At 43.4% G+C, this 24,198-nt stretch overlaps 1 protein-coding gene across 5 annotated transcripts in view; it reads right to left on the bottom strand.

Annotated features, from left to right (window-relative positions):
- Window positions 1-24,198, bottom strand: part of CACNA1I (calcium voltage-gated channel subunit alpha1 I) — a 151,766-nt gene that overhangs the window by 60,057 nt on the left and 67,511 nt on the right. For all 5 annotated transcript variants that reach the window (XM_061450788.1, XM_061450787.1, XM_061450785.1 and 2 more), the window contains exon 4: window positions 10,143-10,240. In XM_061450788.1, coding sequence (XP_061306772.1) covers window positions 10,143-10,240 — 98 coding nt within the window. The remainder of the gene's footprint in view (window positions 1-10,142; window positions 10,241-24,198) is intronic.

Below are 24,198 nucleotides of genomic sequence, written 5' to 3' on the forward strand. Positions count from 1 at the left end.
TCTTACCAACACCCCATTCTTGCCCTGCCTACAAGCAGTTTTCTGGTACCTCAGACTAGCTCAGACACCTCATCCTGCACAACCTGTTGATGACCTCATCTCCAATTATCCAAATCTTTGTCACTCCTCAGCTTGACCACAGAAAATATCAAAGCATTACATTTCCAGCACTTATAAAGCTTCAGCCAGTACAAAGCGCAGTTGTTCATTTTCTCAGTAGCATAAGCTACTCACCTTGGTGCAGTGTCTTCCCTTAGGATACTGAATCAAGTTCAAGCATTAAGTGTCCTCAGCCCTTACCTTCAAAGTACTCCTCAGCTTAAGCCTGAGGAAGCCCAAAGAGAAACTAAAGCTCTAGGAAAATACTGTCGGTCACAGCTTCACCCTGCTGGGACAAGAAGAGCTCTCCAGAGTAGGTTTAAAGTGCACTGATGTAAGAGAAAAAGCTCTCTCAAGGCTGCTCTGAAGCTGTAAAAGCAATTCCCTTGGGAGCCAGAGACTAACACAGACCTCATGCTTTTCACTCAGAGAACAAGATGCTTACCTTAGATGGATCAGGTCAGGGCAACATGAGCATCAAAATGAAGAGGAGGAAGAAAAACAATCACTTACAAGGCTTCCCAACATACGCTCAGCTAAAACCACTGCCAAAAAGGGAGTGCAAATGAAACCTGAGACATGCTGTTATCCTTGGGGGGAAGATGAGAAAAAACCCACACAGGTGCTGCATAGCCACGATGCTCAGTACACTGCTCAGCACACTCAGGTGCCAGAGCCAGAGCAGAATTCCCAGTATTCTTAATCCCTGAGAGATTTCCTTCCTACCTGCCCATCAAACACCATATGCACATCAAGGAAATAGGCCCTGTCTCGTGAGACTTAGTATACTGAAGTGTCAGCAACCTTGAAAAATTATAATTCTCTTTACCATGGTATACAGCAACAGATTCCATGGAGCCTTGGCCTAGCTCACATCACAAGTAGTCATTGGCACATTTTGCTGGAGACCTTCAGTAAATCCTACAGAGAAACAGCTTCCAGCATAGGTTAGTGAAGATCTCTTCATAAAGGGCTTTTTTTAAAAGAGAGTATCAAGATGTGAAAAGAAAATAAAGAAACTAAACCAACCAAATAAAAAAACTCCCAAAACCCAAACCAAAAACCTTTGGAGAATGCTATGAGAAGTATACACCAAGGTCATGGAAAAGTATCTACTCACCAGATAATAAAAGTGAGCTGTGGTTCATTCAAAGTTCATTTAAAAATGAACTATAGCTTGCAGACTATAATTGCACCTTCCAAGTCTTTCACAGAAGACATGGTTTATACAGCAGTCCTGACCACTAATATTTCTCAGCTTTGTCCGAGATGTCCAAGACCCAGTGCACAAAATAGCTCCTTCCCGCTGAGCGGGAGCCTAACCAGCCCTACAGAGGGAGCAGAAACCAGAGCAATGCCCAGTGGAGCTGCCAGTAGAAGAAGTAAGCCCAGAGATGAGATCTCCTAGTTGCAGACCTGACCCCACAGTTACAGTGGCCTCCAGAATGAAGGCAAAATCCAGAGCATTTACCTTGACACTTAAATGCTGCCATCTCTGGAAAAACGGGGGCCTGGGTCCAAGCTTTGTTGTGATCCAGAAAGGAGACATCTCAGCTCTGCAGCAGGATGCACCTTACTGGGGGTGCTGTGAGCGCAGCTCAGGTCCATGGATAGCAACAGAGAGCTCATCCAGCACAGGCACTCACATTCATTATGTGGCACCACAGCACAGATTATGTGTTAGTAGCTACGTAATATGTGACCTGAGCAGAAACAGATGCAGGCAAAGGTCTCAGTCAGGAGCCCCCTTCTTCAGTCTCTCACCCCATTAACCCCTTGCAAACTTTGGGCAGTTAAGTAACCTTGTCTTGGAGAGTGATGCCAGGCGACAGATTATTTCTTAGAGAGGTGTCTCTGGGGGATTGTTATTGTTCTGTTCTTTTTTCTAATACTGAACATCTAATAAGTAACACCTACTACCACATGCTACTGTTGTTCATTCACTGATCATCTCATTTTTTCACCATTTATCACTGCAATGATGACTTCATTCACTTCCAGTGAAAACTCTATTAAAAACAGTGTTTTCTTTCAGAATTGCAGGGGTCACCCAACACCAGGGACAAAAGGTAACTGTAGCACCATGCCTGAGAGCCTCCATTCCATAAATACCCTCAAGTTCTTTACACATCTCTAGAGCTGTGTAAGTAGGACAGAATAATGCAAAATATTATGTAAAACAGTGTTATTGCAACTTCTGGTTAAGGTTTAAGGGAGCTAATTTCCTCTTGCTGTCACTAGCATGAATCATGTTTCTTTCTACTGCAGGCAGTAACATGACATTAGGTAAAATGCATGTGAAGAGGAGAATTGGGCCCAAAATACGCAAAGATGAAGAAATTTAAGGTTATGGTTGTAAATTACCCTGCCCACACACACAAAGTATAATTTGCATTAGTGTAATATGACATTATCTTTCACCCCATAATACACTGTCATTATTGCTCACATTTCCATGGTATCCACTGCTTGATAGGTCCCATGGGATAGATTTTGCAAAACAGCTCAGCTCCCATTTAGGCAGCAAAATACGTGGCTGGGCTTTCGAGAGCACCGTGTACACTGGAGGCAGAGCTTGTTTGAACAGGCAGCAAAACTGTCACAATGGGAGCTGCAAGGCACCGAGGATTTTAATATTCTGGCTGCGCAGGTTTCCCAGGAGAGGAAAGGACAAATACAGATCCCAGCAAAGGTTTCTTTATGACTGGTTTCTAGTTTGTTGTTTTCTGCTTGGTTTTTCTTTTGCTTTTTTTTCAGGCTTGCTTTACTTACAATAATACAAACTCCAGAGTGCTGCTGTGATTTTTGTCAGGAGTCTTGGGATGTGTGGCATAAACCTTCAGGCATCAATCTTGCTATGACTTGAAGATCTCGGATCACAGTGAAAAAAAAGAGAGAAGAAGTTTCTATTCCTCACTACTATGGGGGAAAAAAAGAGGACTGCAAGATCTGAGCTACAGGTCTAAAGTCTGAAAGCCGCAAGAAAAATTAAAACAATATGTGATGAATTTTTTTTCCTTTTTCAAATCTCATGGTTTTAAACCCATCTGACAACCTACAAGCACACAACTAATGACTTTGGAATGCTTGTTTATAGTAAGAGTGAAATCGAGCAGACTTGTTCAGAGGGGCAAAGATGACTTTCTCCTATGATCTATGATCACAAAAAAAGAAAAGGGAGTAAGCAATATATGGTACAAAACAAGGCATTACCAGGTCCACATTTCGTGCATTTCAGTGTTCTCCAGCTCCCTGCTATGATGCTACACCTACACAGGGATATATTTTTCTTTTTGTTTTGTTTTTTCTTCTCCCAAATTTACGTTGATTACCCATTTAACACATGGCAATATATTGCACACCGTGGAATGCACATGAAAAATGGCACTGACATAAACCAAGATGTAAATAAACTTGGAGCCTGTCTTCAGTGACTGAAGACTTCCTCCAGCATTACAAGATGTGGGTCTGTTAAAACCCACTCTGTTTGTAAAAAAGCCCCAGAAAAGCACTGATTTGCAAACCCATCCAGCATATTTATCTGAGAACCAATAGACTTTCCTTACACCAGTCCTTGCCCTTGTTTCAGTTTTGATTTCTACCCCTTCTCTCTCTCCCTCTACCACCACTTTCTCTGTATTATCCTACACACAGAGGTGCATCACACCTTTGTGTGCTATGCCCAGCAAACCCTGCTGCCTGCTTCCTGTGCACATCTCCTTCAAGCCCTGCTCCTTCTCTGCTCTCCTGTCTGTTGATCCTCGTACTGCTCTGCTCCTCCTCACACTCATTCTATGTATCCTGAACATGCCTGTCTGATTAAGGACTCGACTGACTTTATAAAGAGTTTCACACAGAGAAAAGTGCAGCTCTGAGTTACATCTCCAGCCTGCCCCCCTCTCTGAGAAAAGGCATCATTTAGTGGCCTGCTCTGGGCATAAATCACATCGCTCTCTTCAGTGCTTTGCTCCACTTGGCTAGAGGATTACGTTGGGAAGGAAGGATACAGACTGAACTCTACCCTGTCGGTCAAGTCCTTTCCCTGTTGGCTTTCCTCTATCCTTTCACTGCCTGCCTGCCCGGGACAGAGCCTACAGAAAGCTGGCAGCTTCATCTTGAATGCCTTTGAGTCACACATAGCCTGACCAGGAAAAGAAAAGGCCTTTTTGGCCTCTCAGATGGTGCAAGATAACATCACTCTTGTCCCTGTATACTAACCTGCTCAGGACTGTGCCTGCATGCGGATACATCTCCCGGTGTACACATTTGCAGATGGTTTGCGTGTCACTGAGTTGTGACAATAAATATTTACAGAGCACATTATACTGTGGATGGGGTAAGTTTAAGTATTTGGAAAACACAACAATACCCGAGTTTAAGTTAGCATTTCACAAGTAAAGCCACGAGGAGAAAAAAAAATATACATCCAAAAGAGTCAAATGGAAGAGCGCATTTTTGAGAGGGAGTCAGTGCTGAAAGAGAACAAGTGACGGTCCTCTTCCAGAAAGGCCAAAGCATCTGAAGAAAAGACCCTGTAGGGGGGTCTTAGAAGAAGAATCTCATAAATCCTTTTGCCTTTCCAGCTGCTACAGCAGGACTGGGCTTGTCAAATGCACTCGCTTTTTGTCTGATCTAGCTGTAAATGAGACTGCTTTACAGCCTAATATGTCTCAGTCAGAAGCTAATTTCACACACGCTCATCAGTGAAATCAGTTCTTCGAAAACACATTTAGAGAAGTAAATGTCATCACTTTTTCCCCGTGCCAAATGTAGGGTTCATAGACCACTCTCTCTTAGGCACTGTTACAGCACCAATCACAGATAGCTCAGAGCGCAATACATATTTAAGGAAGGCATATAAATACAAAACCTGTGCTTTTCCCATGCCAGGGTTCAGCTACTTCAAACTGTTTTTTATGTTGGTGCTTTGGTCTAGTGAACTGAATGCAGGGCTAAGAGTTAGGGGACGTCAGTTGAGTCTGCTGGTGACCTGCTGGTGACACTCACTGCACCTCACTCACCTTGTCTGAAATATGAAACATTAAACTAACAAGCCTTGGTTTATGTCTCTGAGATCTGTAGAAGATAAGTAGAAAACTCCAGTCTATTTGGACCCATAGAGCTACTATAATAATAATATTTACTAAAGAAAAAAGGTGCTGAACCAAGATTTTCCTACACATCACTTTTACCAGCAAAAAAATGCTGTTTTATTGAAATTGAAACACTTCAGTGTTTTGATGAAATGAACATCATTTAGAAAAAAAAAAAAGGAGGACAAGAGGGACAAGAGGAGAGAAAAGCATTTTAAGCATTTTTATACTAAAATGGCATGGCTGAGGTTTTTTCAATTTTTATATTTCTCTGTCACAACAAAATATAAGAAAAGAAACATCAAAAAGCCAAACCAACCACCTAAAATTAGGTAGAATAAATCAATATTAAAATGGATAGGAAGTGCTTATTCTTGTTCTGAGAAAAAACAGGTTTAAAAAGAGCAGGACTTCCAACAGATCTGATATTCTATTTCCTGCACAGCTACTAATAAGAATATAACTGTATATTTCAAATGCATATACCTCCACATAAATATTACTGTACTTACACACCAAGTATTAGCACACGTTTACATTTTCTATTCAATAAAGTTGCTATGCAACACTCTGCAACAGACTCCTTCACTTCCGTACAGTGTGCTCAACTGAAGTAATCTGCTTGCAACTGATGAATCAGTTACTCAATTCTAAGTGGAAACTGGAAGGCATCAAACACAATGCAAGGATTCTGCACAAGACCAATGCAACAAGAGTAAACTGAAGAAACCTTTCCTGCTCCAACATCAAAAAGGTGTAATAATAAAAGTGAAAGAAATTCAAGTGATCAGAAATGACTACAGACTCCCTGCTCAAAAGCAGACAGAAATAAAACAAAACCAGCCTCCTCCCTCCCAGCCTTATGCCTTGCCAGGAAAAGAAGGGATGAAAGAGGTAGCAGAAACAGCATTTCACCTAGCAACCTGACACACCATCGCAAAAGGATAATAACAAATGGATGTGGGATTTCACCCCCAGCCCAGGACACAGACATGTCCAAAGCAGAAAGCAACTACTGCTGACAGAGACCTGGAGAGTATTTTTTGTCCTTTTTACACTTGCTCAGTGACTCTTGGGGCTTGCCACACCAGCTCACGGCCATGGAATTGAATCACGTGGTAGTAGGACCAGAGCGATCACTAATTTTTTGTTTTATGCATTTTCAAACAAACCCCCAGAAGGCAGCGTTCCTGGGGCTGTAGTTAGGAATGCAAGAGATAAGTGGGAATATTAATGAAGGTGTGATACGTATTACAAAACTAGGGCGCCTCATGTGTTCTCTAGTACACTTCAAAGGTGACATGCGAACGGAGGAACGATCATACAGGGCAGAGCCACAGACTTCTTCATCCAGAAGTGAAATCTGGAATGGTCAATAGCACATCCTGCTGAGAACTGCCACAAATGCAATTGACGGCTGAAAACCAGTAGCTAAAGGTCAGCTCTAACCCAAAAGCAAGGAAGTTTGAAATTTAGAAGTGTCTCTACAGGAGCTCTCATCCCTTGATGACAAATACTATTTGTCAGATCCTTGTGGGATATTGTTTCAAAAGCCTCACAAGTTTCACTGCAAGGAAAGGCTTTCATTAACATGTTAAGAATGAACACAGGTAAGCAGAATTTAGACATATCCAATTTAGGTATTTAAACTTCAGCCTTGCCCACCTGCCAAGAACACAAAATAACTTTAACTTGTTTAATAGGTGATGCGTTTTCCTCTACCATGATGCTACTATTTCCTTAGAGTCGTTCTGAATTTTTTCCCTCCTAATTTTCTGGCATTGTTTCTTTTTTTGCTTCATGTAGCATAAAATTTCCATCAAATTTCTCCAGAAATGTCTTTTTTCAGTATGTGGACTTTTCAAATGCTGGCTGGTTATTAGAGTGTTACTGCTCTTTGGACACTAAATAACCTACCCAGACAGGTAGCACTCTTCTACTCATGCAGTAATCATTCAGGTTCCTAATCACTTTGTCCATTCTCCTGGCAATAAACTGCCATTATTGAGTCCAACATGGCCAGACTCCTCTGTGAAAATTGGTGCCTGCCTGAGTGCCCATGTGGAAGCCTTTGAAATGGCCACAAGTGAACTCTGGGCCACACTGTCCCATCACAGCCTTCTGAACAGCCTAATATCTGCCTCTGGGATTAACTTTTCTGTACCTCTCCAAATACCTCATGCTCCCACCAAGACCTCAATTTCCCTCTACCTCCTGCTGTCTGATTTCCCAGTTTCTTTGCTAACACCTGCAACACCTCCAGCTTGGTATCATCAGTATATCTCACTAATAGACTTTCCTCTTCCTTCACATCAGTAATGAAGAGCTTTAAAAAGACATTAAAAAAAGATTTGTGGCCAAAGGTCTCATTAATTATGTTTGCTGTACCCCACTAGGCACCTTCCTCCAATGCAGCTCATTCCATTTATCACAGCCCTTTGTTTACAGCCTCTTTGCCAGTTTCAACTCTCAAGTCAGTGCTTCCTCTCTCCCAGGGAATCCAATTTCTTTTCTTTTCTTTTTTTTCTTTCTTTATTTAATGGCAGGATGTCTTTCTTCCAAAACGTTTTCTGCATTATAACCACGGATTTATGTAGCGAGAAAGATATATAAAGGTTTAACCCCAGAGTGGAAATTAAAACAGCATCAATTTCATACAGGTGAAGTTTTACACCGATAAAAGGAGCAGACAAGCAGCGTCATGGCTGGGACAGTCAGAGGAAATTCAACCGCCTGTGCTCTGCAAAGGTCAGACGAGATGATTGAAAGCATCCCTGGTGCCTCTGCATGGACAGAGCAGGTCCCTGGTGGGCCAGCTCCTGCTGGTGCAGGAGTGACTCTGGCTGTTCTGGGAGACAAATAGGAATAAAACAAGACCTTGACTTTTTGTCAGTCAAACTTTGCTTCTGGTTTCTGTTGTCCAGCAATTAACATGGCAGACATCTGCAGAAGTCAATTGGCTATCATTCAAGATGTTCCCACTCATCACAAAGGTGATAAATGGGATCAACCTCTAAGTGGTCTTTAAGCACAGACTCATGGGAACTCAGGGAGGAAAGGGGGCTGCATAGCATGAAGATGGTGCTGCCCTCACACAGCCAGCCATACACTCCCTGGAAGAGGCAAACCTGCCATGCACAATGCAGGCCACCCACTGGCAGAAGAGATGTCCCCCCCCAACTGTTGGGGTGCATGCCCACAGCATGGACTGTGGCTGGCTCACAGCTCTCTCCTCTCAGGGTAAGGGCCAGAGAGATAGAGACAGGCTGAGGGAGTTGTGCTGACAGTCAATAGATTAAAAGCTGTGCTTGGTTCTCATCTTTTATCACCCCATGATAGACCTGTCATGTGCCTGGGTTTGTGCTCAGTGCCCAGACCAGCTGCTCCTCTGTCTGCTACACTCCTGCCACATTGGGTACATAGGACTGTGCCTCAGTTCCTCCATCACAGCTTTCAGCTACTGCTCAGAGATAAAAATGCACCCAGGAGGAGGGATAAGACCCTTTCTAAAAGGGCTTTGCATAGAGCCAGAGACCCTGAAATCCACCTCCATAGCATGTTTAAGAAATAGGTAGCATCAGGAAGGTGATTTTGGCACAAGGGAAAACGTATGATGTAAATTGTGAGGTCAGCTGTGTAAACTTTCCTGATCTGGAAAAGAAAAGGGAACTCTGAGCTCAAGAGAAGGATTAGGAGAGCTCTGGCAAGGTGTTAACCACAGCAGACAGCCTGATTAGAGAGATTACAGGGAAGAGCAAAGAAGCTTCCTGCCATTCTGCAAGATGGAAAAAAAAACTTGTGGCTGAAATGCCTAAAGGGCTGCATGTGACAGCTGCTGCCTTTGCACAGGGAATAGCCAGAAACATCAGAGTGACACAGTTCAGTGCTCTTGCAACCCCCTGATCCCAACTGCACTCAACCTGCCCACCAGTTCTCTTCCAGCCACCTGGATACAACCACAACAAAGACTGAGCCACCTCCGTTGATGTTTCCTACAGTTAAATAACAAGAGTAATGCCTGCTTACTCACTTCAGGGTTGCAGGAGAATGACACTGATTTAAAAACAAAAAACAAACCAGAAGAGGGAAAGGAAAGGAAGAAGAGGGAAGAAACAGTTCAGCATCAATAAAAACTGCAAATCACAACAATGAGGCTGGTCTTGTCCCCATCCTCCGGGAAGGGAGGAAGCAAGAGTTATGGAGGGGCCAGCTCCACTGTGGGAAGAACACATGTGCGTGGCACATGCCCCAGGGCTGTAGCACCTCTCTCTCTAGGTTGCATGCAGAGCTGGGAACAGCACTGCAGATCTGAATGGCACCAACAAGCAGCAGTTCTGCTGCTGACACATCTAGGCTCACATTCAGTCCCAGCAGCCCTATGCCCAGTGGTGCTCAGCCTGGCTCTCACACACACACCAACTCACAGGGGAACAGTCTGCATAAAAGAGATTACAAAGCACAGGGTGAGAATTAAAGAAAAACAACCGGCGCTACACACCCCTAAACTGTAATGGCATGAAAATTTTTCATGTGAGAGGATCTGGAAGAATGTGTGAAAGCCTGAGCAAACCAATCCCCCTTGCTTACCCCTCTCCAGACCTCACACACATCCCTCTTCAGGCAGATGCTATCAAACCTGTGATGTCCTTCAGTAAGAACAAGAAAAAACCCTTTCCTTTGCTGCACACTGTTCATCTTGAGCTCCTGAGCCATGAGCATGGCCTTGCACTAAAGGATTACCAGGGCAGATATGTCAGGAGACTGTAGTTTTCCTGCCCATCCAATGACAACTCTTGATGCCATGATGGGGGAAAGCCTGCACATACAGTGCTCAGCCTCCACTCAGTTTGCACTGAAACTCCACCTGAAGAACACCACCACACACAGCCTTACTGATCCCATACTGCCCACAACTCAAGTTGAGCAGGTGTGGAGGGAAGCTCGACTTACTAGGCACGCGGTTGATAGCTTTCAGGGGTCTCAGGACACGGACAGTACGGATTGCAGACAAGTTAATGTTCTGGAGATCCAGGGAGTACTCCACCATCCTGTAGAAGGAAAGAGTGAGAGAAGAAGAAGAAAGTTTAAAAGAAAAATTAAACATTTTGGTTTGAGCCATAGAGTCATCATATGTTCATTGAAGGGTTTCTGGAAGTCATGGATGTGAAGCCTGAGTCTTTGGGAGCAAAGCCAAAGCCTCCAGGAACCCTCCAGGAGCAGGACTGGAGACCACGGGCTCCCCTGGCAGGACATGCAGTGAGCAGTGAGAGGGTGCCATGTGGATGCAGGCCAGGAGCTGTGATAACTTACTTGCTGTGACTTTTAGGTGGAAGGAGAGCTGCATGAAGCTGTGCCAACCAGGAGTGTGCAATCCTGGCGAGGGCACGCATGTGGGGTGGACATTTCCCATGAGGCCAGGAAGAGGAGGGCTGTGTAGCTGGTTTTACTGAGCATTACCTGAGGCACAGCAGCATACTGCCATTGTTCCACTCATCTCACAGTGCAGGATGAGGTCCCTGGAGGCAGCTTCAGCTAACCTGTTTTACCTCCTGTAGAAGCAAGCTCTCTACTTAAAGCGGTAACTGCTTTGCCTAGGCAGAAAGCCTTCTCCTAGAGCTGTGATTCACTCCTTTCTGACAGCAACCAAAAGGGGAAAAGCCTAATTTTAGGACATACGCTAGACCTCATCTTTCCTAACCCAGCAGCATGCTCCCTAAATAACCTCAAAGTGCAAATAGCTATGACTAACGCATTGGCTTTGCTGCAAGAGCAGCAGATGCAGGTGAAAAAAAGTGACCTGGCCTAGCATCCTGTGGCCCAGCACTCCCCTCCTTGCCCAGTATGGCGGATGTCCAGTAACGTGCCTGCCTCTTGGAAAGCACAGTGAGAAACTGGATTTTACTAACCATTTACCCTGGCCAGCAATTTCCACCTGAGGATCTCAAAGCATTTTGCATGTTTTAGTGAACATAGGTGCATGAGGTCTCCAGGAAGACACAGGCTGCTGTCATCAGCTTTCTCGGGGTGACCCTGACGTGCAGAGCAGGGTCAAGAGGGTGGCAGCATCGACAGGTGAAAAAGCAGCAGAGAAACTGCTTCTTCTGAATCCTTTCTCAGACGTGATTAATGAAGCTATAAAACGCTCCCTTTTCCTTGGTCTATCAACAGGCTCAGATGGGGAAGAATCAGGGGAATCAGCCTTTTGTTACTCCACCCTTTCTCAAATCAAAACCATCATAATTTACGTAGAAAGACCCATAAGTCAGTAGTCCAGTAACCTAGCCCATCCAAATCCTTCTTCCCAGGAACCACTGAGGAGTGAATCAGAGAGCCTGAGATGTTGAGAGGGCCAGTCCATAAGAAATATCAGGGAGAAGACTAGATCGAAACTTCAATGAAGCAGACTGATCTTTCTATCGATTACCCTCCTCACTCAAAAGGACCTGGAAGAGCAAATGTCTAGTTATCTGTCTACACCTTTCACAAAGGGGACTTGTCAGAGTGACAGATTTTCAAACAGAGTGGGGTAAACTTGTTGAAGTGTTGTGATTATTCTCTCTCATGCTCTCTTTCTTTCTCTCCCTCTTTCATTTCACTCTGTTCTCTCATGCACTTTTAGGGTAATTGCACGAAATAATTCTTCCTCTGAAATACAGTGGCATTCATTTACATCCCTGGAGCTGTCAGTTCCATGTACACCGAGTGCAGAGGGAGAGAGGAGGGATTTCATGCAGATAATCAAAATATTCACACCCCCAAAAAAATGCAACTCAAAAAACGCCTACCCCAAACCAAGCAGTGATACTTAGATAGACTACAAAAAGCATCAGTGATAGACAGAGGCTTAGGATCCAGTCAGATGAAACTGAGAAATATGTATGAAAGGAAGAAGAATGCACACAGATATAATTGCACAGACATGACTACAGGCATCATACTAAGGAGAAACCTGTGTGGTGTAAATGAACACAGTGCAAAGAGTCTTGAGTAACCACTGATCAACCTTGCTCCAAAAGCATCAAGTAAAACTGCCTCACCAATGTGTTGTTGCTCCAGAATTAGATAGACCTGCTACAGCTTCGGAACTACAGTTACAGGGAAAGCACTGTATGGACATAGCTGTATTACTCCCAGAACATGGGTTAATACCTCTTCACAGCACAGCTCCACAGAGCCAGCTTCATGACTGAAGAGGTCCTTACACTCCAGTTTGTTATAGGGGGTAGGTATGTGGACAGAAACATAAAGGTTTCCAAGCTTGGTGAAGTCCCACAGATCTTCTTTTCCTCTCCTAAAAAAACACATCCCCTAGAGCACTAGGTTAAGGCCAGACCTCTGAAGGCAAAGATATTATTTTTGAGCAGTAGCGAACAACCTGAAACACACTCTGCCAGATGCCAAATAAGAAAGTAGCCCAAAATACATCTCATTTCAAAAAGTGGTCTTTTCTGAACTGCAAGTGATTAAATGAGAAGTCTTGAAGAACACCATGACCCTCACAGAAACTGAGCACAGCAGAACAGCACGGTGCTAGAGCTGAGATGAAATCAGCAGGCAGAGGTGAAATCGTTTCTTAGACTTAGCCATGCAAAAGTCATTTAAAAATAGAACCTCTGTTTACAAAGCTTTCAAGTTCTGTCCTCTTGTGGCTACATCCATGTTGCTGGCACTACAACAGGAGTAACTGTAATCAGATAGCACATCACTGCCCTCTTCTAGCTGGAATGAGCTTGCCACTTACATGGCATAGTCTGTGTGTCACTAGAAAATTAATAATCCTCAAAGTAGTGAGCACGGGTCGTTTGAGAGCAAGATGAATGCTACTCTAGCTGCAGCTGTGCAATTCATGCAGCCAGTGAGCCAGTCTCCTGCAGCTTTTGGTGACTGCAGATCTGCTGTGATTACATCCCAGTTTAGCTAGGAAAACAATGCTGAGCAGTCAATCACTCTGCCAATGAACACAGCAGTCTGTTCCCAAGCATGGGTCAGAGAAGGGCAACTGCTAAATTTTTCAGAGAGCAACTTCTAGCAAAAACGAGCTCAGCCCTAGCAGGCCCCAGGGCTTCAGCTCACTTAGCAAACCCCTTCTGCTTACAGTTCCTCCTGTGGCCTCCTGGTCTTGGCTGTAATAACAGAGACGCATCCAGGATGCTTAAATCCCTGTGGATGAGTTATGTCTACTGTAGCCACATAAGTCATATCCAAAACAATTCCAACACAATTCCAGTGCAATTTTACATCAGGGCCACTTGTTCTCTCCTTTTTGTTCCTGGTGACGGCTTTAGCATCAGCTGATGTTTACACTTCTCTTTGCATAAGGGTAGCATGCCCATACCATAATGGACTGCAGGTGACTAGGGTGAAATAAAACTCCATTAATTAACAAAAAAAACCTCCAAACATTATCTGTGTAAGTAAAACCAACAAACCCAAACACTGCCTCCTTTCTCCAATGAAGTGGCATTTTTAAGTGACTCTGCTGTCACCTCTGTGCATCCTCATCTTTTCAGGGATTGTCAACCCAGCTGTTTGTTGTTCTTACCTTTCTCCAGCCAGCCCTGCTCCCCACTGCTTGGACACCCTGTACACTTCACCCTTTCTAAGGTCTGGGGCTGTACCTGATCTCCTACTGCCACAGGGGGAGGTGGTGACAAACTGACAGAGTCAAAGGGGCTAGTCGCATAAAGCAGATTTATGTCGGTAGGTTCACGTTTTCCCCTGGTGGTATCTCAGGATCTTGCAATGGTGGATTAGGCGCATGGTGCTTATCTGGACTCTCAGGCAGGCACCCAAACTTCAGTCCTTGCATCCTTACCACACCAGCAACCCAGGGAGCCATGTGTTCGTTGGGTGCTCATAAACCAAGAGCAGGGAAACATTACAGCTAATAAAACAGTTGACTCATTAAACTCCAGGAGCTTTCCAGGCCTCTTACTCTCGATTTGTGGCACCTAAGTGCCATGAGTGAGGGTAGCCCCAGGACCTGATGGCCATTCATCTATTTCTCCTCTCTTTCTTGGCTACTTCAAGCATGTCTTGTTTGTAAAAGCCTTAGCTTCTTTAAGGTCCAGGGGCAGTAAAAGCCTAGGATGGAGGGGAAAAAAAAGACCTGTTCTGGTTGTGAGCTGACCTCTCCTCTTATCATGGTGGGGCAGGGGGAAATGCATCTCTCCCAAGGGAAAAGGCATCTCATTTCTGTAACCGCTAAAGTACTTTACAGCCTCTGGCGTGGGTGGGCAAGTGCAGGGACAGGTTAGGAAGCTGGAACTATGCTAAATCAGAGAGAAACTCTGATCCACCTGAGCACTGAGCTGTCAAGATAATTGAATTTATACAGTAATTCTTCTTCCCTCAGCTAGAGATTTTCTTCTTCAAAACTTTCCGCATGAAAGTCTTGTGGAAGGAGAGAGGATGGATGCATGCATCATCCCCATGGTGCTCAAGGCTGGTGCATGGTGAGAGGGTTGACAGGTGGGAAATGAGACAGGGGCACCAGCTGCATGCATGGGCTTGGTCCTGCAGAAGCAGGGGGGATGCCCAGTAGGGAATACCAGCCAGCAGGAGCTCTGGCTCTCTCCTCACTCTGAAGGTATCCCACCTGGTCCCAAACCCCTCTCTCTCTTTACATCTCTCTGACTCATACCTGCCTGCAAGCATTTCCACCTCTCATTTTAGTCTTCCTCCATAATTTCTAGTTTTTCCATTCACTCCTTACCTTTACTTCATCTTTTTCCATTTTCCTTCATATCACAGTATCATAGAACAGTTAGGATTAGAAAGGACCTCAAGATCATCTATATATCCTTCTATTCTTTTCCCAATCCTTTCTTTCCTCTTTCATTTTCCTCTTTATTCCTTTCATCCCTTTCCCTACTTATCCTCCTGCTGAGTCCTCCAACTCAGTCTCTACCTTGCTGATAAACATTAGCTTATACCAGGTAAGTCTGCTCAGGTGACCTTGAGTTTAACAGAGATAAGACCGAGCTAACACAGGGAACAAGCAAGCACAAGTTAGCACATTGACCCTGTCCAGAAAGCACTTGGTCTTCTGTACCTCCATCGCATGCTAAGCCACTGGAGCAGAGAGCAAGCACATGAGGACAAGGGGGGCACACAAAACACCAGCATTGCAAACCTTCGCTGCTTGTGAGGTCTCAACCAAAGCAGAATAGCCTCATTGGCTACGGCTTGGCACTTGTTTTACTTCTCTGCACCTGTGAGCTCAAGAGCAGGCTTGGATCTGTCTTGGCACTCTACCCTTCTCTAGCATCAGTGAACTTCAGAAGAGTGATGTTCATTGCCCAACAGCAGAAATGCATGACAAGTGGCGCTCTGGGCCAGGCACGGGACAGCAGACTGACCAGCAGAATGAGGGAATACAACCTAAGGCTATTTAAGATCGATATAGAAAATTCAGACTTTATCTTGCTGTACATGTAACCCCAGATAATGTACTTACGCAGTGTCTGGCTAGCAGCTTTCTTGCAATTAAGTTCAATGAAATCCATGATTAAAACAGTTCAAACATTACCATTTACCTCTTCAATTTACATCTCCTTTTACCTCTATTAAATACTTATTAACTCTCATAATCTTAGCTCCTGAACTTTTATTTGCTGAAAATTAGGAGCCGAGAAATAATATTTAAAATGTATTCATGAAAAATACCAAGCCAGTATTTTTCTTATGACATAAAGCCAATATGTTTTTGTCAAATTCAAAAGCTGCCTAATACTCCTTCTCTGATAGGGACTTTTAATTGAAATCTAATTAACTGCAGTCTAATCAATTCATATTTCTTTGTCAAATAAATTTGGGGTTGGCACTGAAGCCAGAAATTTTGTGACTGTGACTGCCTAGCTGTAATTTCAGGCTTGCTATAAGTCTCTGCACACAGGGAAGCTTTTCCTGCCTGTGGACTTGTATTTGGTCCTTGCATCTATGAGCACTTGGGGTGACCAAGGCAGAAGATGAGTTGCTCTCTACTCCAAATTCTTTCTGCTTCTTCTAGTGGAAGTAGACGATCTTTAAGGACCCTTCCAATCCAAAACACTCTATAACTCTATGATTCTTAGCTATGTCAGGGGTATAAACCTGATGTGTACCTATACCATGACGAGATGTGATCTAACCAGAGTCTTCTGTGTACAAGAATATATTTTTTCTGTCCTTAGCTCCTTGATTTGGCCATCAAATTCCACAAACTGGAATGTCTACCACTTTGAAGACCCAGGACATGGGAGTCACAGGGAAAACACAAAACTAAGTCTGAGAGTTTTCCCTGTCTGAATTTTTAATTCAGATATTGGTGCCAAAAGTTGAAGCTGACGTCTTTTCACTTACCAACGTGTCCATCCCGCCAATATATGAGCCATCCCTATAGCTCGAATCTGCCACCTGCACTTTGTGATGGGAGAGTGATTTACCCCTACATCCTCCCACCTCTGTAGTACACACCAGGATGAAAAGAAGGACTCACTGCTTCTGCTCAGCCTTCAAAGACTGTAGCTACAATGCAAAGAAGGAAAAAAGGCAGTCCTCTAACTGGACAATGTACTCCAATTGTCCCATATGTCCCCTCTCATAATCATGAGCCATTCTAATGAAAGTTTGTGCTTTTGCATGTGCAGCACTAGAAGCACTCAGTCTTGGCCATCTGTGGTCAGGGGTGTAGCATGGCCAGGGGATGTGGAGACTGAGACTGGCCAGGCTTCCCCAGGGGCCCTATTAGCTCAATCTGTGGTGTGCAGAAAAGGGACAGCAGGCAGCAGAATCCACTTACAGGTTCCCAAGACTGCCTGCATAGTAGGGACCATGAGTTCTGGAGACACAGGAAGAAGAGCACACAGGTGAAGAGCTAAATCATGGGGCACATGTAGCATTCAAGACACCTCCTTATCAGCCGTTGCTAAGGCTGGAAGTCCCCTAGCTTGCACATAAGGAGAGCTGTAAGCAGGCAGGCACCAGTAAGGGTTGAATTCAATTTCTCACAAACCTATCTGGAGACACCAGAAATGGAGCCAGGAGGTTATGACAAGGTCTGCCCAGATGCTGGGCAGGAGAGGGAGGACTACTACCTCCACCCTGAGTCTGCAGTTACAAAATGCACACATACCAATGGAGAGAAAAAAAACACAGCGCATGCAAAAAAGCTCTTTGGACTGCAGAGCTTTTGGAGAGACATGTTTAAGATTTCTGCACCACGCAGCTCCCCAGCTGGTGCCACATCCTTACTTGCGTCCAAAGGCCCAGGGGGCTATAACAGAAATTAAAGACTTCTTCCTGGTGTCCCCTTTTCCCTGCTCGGAGATTTGTGTTGTGGCCTATGCCCTCATTTCCTTCACTCGCTCACAGCTGCAAGAAGGCACAACCTTTACCAGTGCACTTGGAACAGGCAGGGGCTTGAGACAGCACCGGGCACCAGCCTGCATTGGGTGTGCTAAGCATGTGCAACCCAAAAGCTACCTCATGGCTGCAGTCATCTATGTACTTCTTAAAAATGCGGTCTTCACAGATGCTATGACTCTCTGCTGATGGGTTACTTGGACCTGATCTTTTGCTATATGGATGGAGGTTGCTCTGTGATACAGGAGGCAGCAGTCAACACTGAACTCACTATCAGCTCACTTGATACATACTCAAAGAGCAAGCCATGCAAGCACTTGTACACATTTTGCACAGTTTGGTGCCTTCAGGGCCAGGGTTCAAACTGCACCCTGAAATAGATGAGTCAAGCTCCTTTCAACACCTGCTGTAGAAAGGATGGAATAACATCACATGGGACATGGCCAGACATTGTACAGTTGGACTCTAAATTGCTCTGCAAACCACAGTGTACTCAGCTTAGTCCTGCTTATCTCTCTTTAAGTTAGAGCTCATCACGCTGCAAAAAGACAACTCTGCTGACATAAAAGCTGGGAAAAAAAATCCCTTGCTAGTGAAATGAAACTGCATAAAATCACATCCTTTTTTTCTCTCTTTATAAAAATACAATAATAATTAAAAAAAGCTATAATTCTATTCACAAAAAGACATTTCTTCAGGGAGTGATAGATCAATTTACTAATTACACAGCTCCAGAGTTACGATGCTTAAAAAAATAACCTGCAACAGTCCCTCCCACCCCAGTAAAAAACATTTAATATTTTTTTACTTTTTTTTTTTTCCTCCCTTTTTTAACTGCTTTGCAGGCAAAAGCTGCTGAAAACTTCCAGAGCCTGTAAGACTGGTCCCTTGCTGCCTGGGATGTGATTACTTCACACCCTTGAACACTCAGATTTCTCTCCAAACTATGTAGTCGGAGAAAACATCAGAGTTCCTTAATAGTTTTGGAGACGTGATATGAAAAGACATAAGCAGGTTTTCACACTGTGATAAGAAAGCCAGAGGGACTCGCCAAGCTCAGATGACTGAAGATGAACGACAGGGCCTCACTTTTGAAAACCACGAGTCTGAACACAGCCTCTGAGCTTCGTATTTCACTGCTTAGGGCAGGGAGAAGGAAAAAAAGGGTGTCTGCATTTTGGTCCTGCAAGCACGCTGAAGTTGGGTTTGGAGGTTTGGGGGGGGGGGTATTTTTGATAAAGCTAGGTTCATGTGGTAAAGAATTAGCTTTTAGGGAGGCAAAAAAAATCGGAGGCAATAACTGCAAACTACACGTAACACATGCAGGGTACCACTGCCTCCTTGTTGTGATTCTTCTCTGGTGTGATTCATTTCGTTTTGATGACTGCTTTCATTTCAATATGTTGCATATCTACGGATAGTTTTACTAGGAGAAAGCAAATGAAATAATTAGTATCATTAAGGAGGAAAAAGTGAGTGTGTGTTGGGGGGAGGGCTGTGCTTCCGATATTTCTGCCTTTAGTTAAGATGCTATTTAGCCTGCTGCTTGCTGGTTTCCATCTTTATCTGATCACTGCTTGAAACAACTAATTGCTGTATTTATTACAGTTTTCTTTAACTTGCCATAATTTTACAGAAACTTTCATTTGGCATCGAAGATCGGCTAACTAAGATTTTCTGAGCATTCTGCTGTTTACACTGCTGCTAATAATTATTTAATAATCTGAGATTTTAAAGTCATAACTATGCAAATTCTGGCCAGGTCCCTGAAGGGCCACAGTTAATTAAAAGCAAAGAGAAAGCAGAAGATTGGCAACACACTTCCCCATCTTGTGAGATTAAGGCCAACCAGTGTGTTTCAGGCTAAGTGACATCTTCCCAGCATGGAAGGGCACCACACGGTGCCAGTTTTGTTTCCTGGGAACACGAGGGCATTTAAGACGGGTGAGCTGGTACTTCTCATCCTTCAGAAAGCTGTCAGCCCGCTTCCCTGAAATGCAGAGGGATGAACTTAGGGCTGTAAATCTATATATGTGGCTTCCTGCTAAGGAAATGGTCAGTGTTCAGAAGCACACACGCTGATTCTGCGCAGGTTGGAGAAGAGCTTGGATGGGCAGATTCAGTAAGCAGCATCACTGCAGCTTATGGAAGAAAGGACACAGTTATCCAAGGAATTAAGGGGAAGTAGAAATGAAGGACAGTAGATAACTATCAGAGAGAGAAGCTACAAATCATAATTACCATCTCAGTTAATAGAGATCAATACTGTCAAGGCTCCCAGTGCAGAAGTTGCATAAAGCGCTCCTGAGGAGCAACTAGCCAAAAGGCACAGTGAGCTAGAAGAAACATTCTGTTCAATCTAAGGCACTTTCAGGCATGCCTGAGAAGGGATCTCCAGTTGTACAAAGATGCCAAAAGCTGCATTAACTACTCAGAAAGGAAAGGATGATTTTGAAAAGAAATCAAGATATCAGGATACCTATGCTGCCATACTAGAAGTGAAATGACAATAAAAAAGCAAATTTTAGGAAGGTTTTCAAACTCCCAAGGCACTATTTAAAATGCATGATAATGAGTTTTAAAATTAATTGTTTTTCTTATCATCACATACCACAGATTATAGACAACTTCTGAAGAAAATGCACAAGAAATACTCAGCTGAGCTCCTCAATGGTCCGTCCTGGCCAACAGGAAAAGTAGATGATGGAGGAATCTGGTAATAAACTGTTGGCTTGGCCAGCCTCATAGGGCAGGAGCACTGGGCTACCCCTTGGAGAAGCAGAAATGTTAACCAGCATTTCATTGGAAAAATTAGGTTTTAGGTAACTGGAAGAGAGACCAGTCAGGAGATTGTTAGATGAAAAACCAAAGGGATTAGAAAAAACGTTAACTCTTACAAAGCCTCCATGTCAAGAACAAAACTAATCAAGGCACTAGAAGACGTAAAGAGGAGAAAAATGGTATCATCTGTATTTCAGCGCCAGGGGCCTGAGTAATAAAGAGAATAGGAAATGTTCATTTTATGAGCATAAACAGCCTAAATGGCATTAAAAAAGCCTGGTGGGAAGATCTGCATGAAAAGAATATTAAAATCAAGGATTTTAACCTAGCTAGGGAGGCTCAAGTGGACAGAAAGGGAGGGGGAATAGCACACTCTGTCAAAAATGGGATTTCCTAGTATGGAATCAGTAACAATTTAGAAATGAATACTTACAGAATATAAATTAAGAGATGGAAATTGTAGAAGATTCGTAAGAGAACTGAACAAGCACATGATATGGTATAAGTTAATCACTGGAACAAGAAAACTATTGTCACAAACAGTGTAAAAAGGTAGAAAACTTTAACTAAAGAAAAAGTTCTATGGGGAAGGTCAGATGACGTATATGTGCCATAGATCATAATGAGGTAGTTTCATCTCCAGCTGTTATTAAGTATTTTAGGCTATATTTAAAGTATATTTATTCCTATCAAAACACGGATATTCTAAGATAAGCAGGCCTGGACAATTCTTGTGCAAGAGCTTTAAAAGAGATGGCCAGAAAAAAGCTGGACCAGTACTGATGATTTTTGATTAGTCTCAGAAAACTGGGAAAGCATCCAAGGGTCAAAGAAATTCTGATGTTGTGCCAGTACTTTAGAAACACAGTGATCTCAATAGGCTGACTGGGCTGATGCTGATCACAGTGCAGTAATGAAATCGCCAATATGCAGTTTTGATAGATTATGGATTAAAGTTGGATAATACAATTAACCATAATCAACACAGGTTTAAGGAAAAATAGACATCATCAAACTAATGTGCTATAATTTCTTATGAGATTACAACTCTGGTTCACACAAGTAATTATGTTGATATGGCTGGAATGATATGAAATCATCATGACATATATTAGCTGGAGAAAAACTGGCAATGTAATAAACCTCACATACAACAGTAAATGAGTAGTCATTCATGAGCAGATGTACTTCTGTAATGCACAGTTCTTGCCACTCTGTTTTCTACTTATCAAAACATTGCAGGAAAGTAAAGAAAAACAAAAATCACCAATGGATTTTGCAGTTGAAGCATATATTTGAGAGAACAGAAAAGAAATGGACAAGTCAGCAATATACAACAGCATGAACTGCTTTGGAAATGCAAATAATCTGTATGCCAATGTGAACAAATGAAACAGCATACATCTGGGAACAAAGTTTGCCATTCCTACTAATAGAAAGGGATTTTCTTTCTTCCAACAAGGAGACAAGGGAAAAAAATAAAACAACCAACCAAGGTTGGAGCCAATGGACAAAGAATCCTAATGGACTCGTAGGGTGATGCTGTGATTGATTAGATGGGCTACTGCAATGCTTGGCTGTAGGAACCGGGAAACCTCAGACTGGAATGCCGAGAAAGTATAATCACTGAAGGCACTGAAACAGCTACATAAGAGTGCTTGGCCTGTTCTGATGTCCACTACTTTTAAAAAGCCTTTAAAACACGCTGCAAGTATATCACAAAATGCCAAAATATACAAATAATTCTATTCTTCTCATCAAAGTCAAGTTCAGGATGGGATTTGACCACAGCTTACGAGATCTATATGACAAGCAACAGTGGAGTAATAGAGAGAGGCAAAGACAGGCCATTCACTGATAGACAGACCAGTCTCTCCTCAGCCACTGGACTCCAAGCAGCTAGTAGTTAAGGAAAGTTTTTGGACCTATTTTGGGGACACACTTGTAATTACAATTATCGTCCCCAGCCACAGAGTGAAACCCTATCCCCCTTAATTTACCTACCTATTTACACAAGTAAATTGCATACCAGAAAGTGTCATAGGGATGCCATAGAAGAGGACAAAACCAGGCATATTTCCCACTATAAATCATTAATTACAGTGCATTGCTTAAGAGAAGCAGAACAACCACTTCATCAGTGGAACTGATGGCCCCAAGGCCAGGCAGACTGCATGAATTCACTCTCTGCACAGGGAACTTCTGGACAGAGTCATGTAAAGGGGCATCTTCCTTCCCAGATGGACAGTGGCATCATCTCCAACCACATATGAACACAACTGCCTCACAGAGAAGAGCAAGCAGGAGAAAATGCTCACTCTTTGTTTGCCAGAGAACTGCCTGGCTTAAAAAGTTGATGAGTGCTAGCCCAGAAATAAGTGACTTCTCCTGAATTCATGCACATACAGACACTGACTGACATTTCCAATATGATTAGTGTTTGCATTATCTCAACTTTCAAAACATAGTAGGCTCTCAACTTTAGGAAGCTGCCCTCTGAATCAAGCTCTCCAAATGCACCCATCACTTTGGGAAACATGACGACAGGCAAGACCTAACCACAAACAAAGGGACTCCCACCAGGACAGCTGGTGAGGAGCATAGTCTGCTTCAAGTGTCTGGGAACCTGCAATCTCCTGTCACCAGTGAGCAGTTGGGACCTGGAGCATCAGCAGGCTGAATCTGCAGCCCTGGTTGTCTGTGCACACAAGGGCATCAGTATTCTTCAACCCAAATTACCTCTGTTGGTTTTAGGAGCTCCACGGGGAGCAATGAAGGAGAGCATTGAGTTAGGACTTGTTTGGGGTTTTTTTCTACTCATTTCTGAAAAAACGTGTTGAAGGTGGTTGGGGGAGGGAGTGTGCGAGAGGGGAGAAAGTTCTGGTGATGTCAGCTCCTACTGCCATGGAAACTGAGTATTTTTAGTGACAATGGAGTCTTCCTCCTTGAGCTGATGGGTTGCGTGGGGAGCAGGGGCAAGCAGGGCAGGGACACACGAGGGAATTCAGCTAACTAAAACTATAGCTTCTGGCTTTCCAAGGAAGTGAGGAGAATGAATGCCTGAATGCATGGTTTATGTAACCAAAACACCGTTTGGGGCAATAGCAACAAATAGTCATTATGCTCTTTGATAAAACATGCCATCATGCAGCAGATGGAGCTATCTCAGCTGCCCAGGAACACCCAACAGAACAGTCTTTTGCCTTCACTTTGTTTTTCTGCTCTACAGCTTATTCTTCCAACCTTTGCTGCCTCACTGGTGTTTATTTGGAAAGGGAGAAGGGAAGAGAAAGGTCTTGGAAGTACAGTCCTTGTTCCTGAGACTGAGAGAAGCTGTACATCTTCTAGGTGGTACATTACTTCTCAACATCATGAATGTTTTCTTGAGAGCCAAATTTATGACCTGGCAATGAGAGTCCAGGACCATGAAGAGAAGTCTATTAGAGAAAACTGATTAGCCTCTGATCAGGATCTAAGTCGCTGCCATGAAGAAAACATGCAAGACTTATTGCAGGATGTCTTCTCTTATTCAGAAGGCTAAGACAGCATCTGGATCCAAAGAAAGCTGAAGCCATGATCCAGGTGTGGGACCAACCAGGATAAACCTTGGACCTTAAATCTGAGGCTAAATAAAAGCCTATAGTCTGTATGTAAGGACAAATTTGAGCCTTGGATTTGATTTAAACAGCGCAGACAATTCTAATGAATTTCAAAGAATAATGAACTAATAACCACAAGCTTTTATAACTTGAGATACATTATATAGTCATTAGTTCTATGTAGCTAAATGGAAAAATCTTTCTTTAGCAGAAGTCTTTTGAGATCAGATATTCTAATGAGATTACTATCATTTCAGCCTGACACCTCATGAAGACAACTG

Source organism: Pezoporus flaviventris, unplaced genomic scaffold (genome assembly GCF_033815535.1).
Source record: "Pezoporus flaviventris isolate CSIRO_AGI_PZ_B2104156 unplaced genomic scaffold, CSIRO_AGI_Pfla_v1 ptg000011l, whole genome shotgun sequence".
NCBI lineage: Eukaryota > Metazoa > Chordata > Aves > Psittaciformes > Psittacidae > Pezoporus > Pezoporus flaviventris.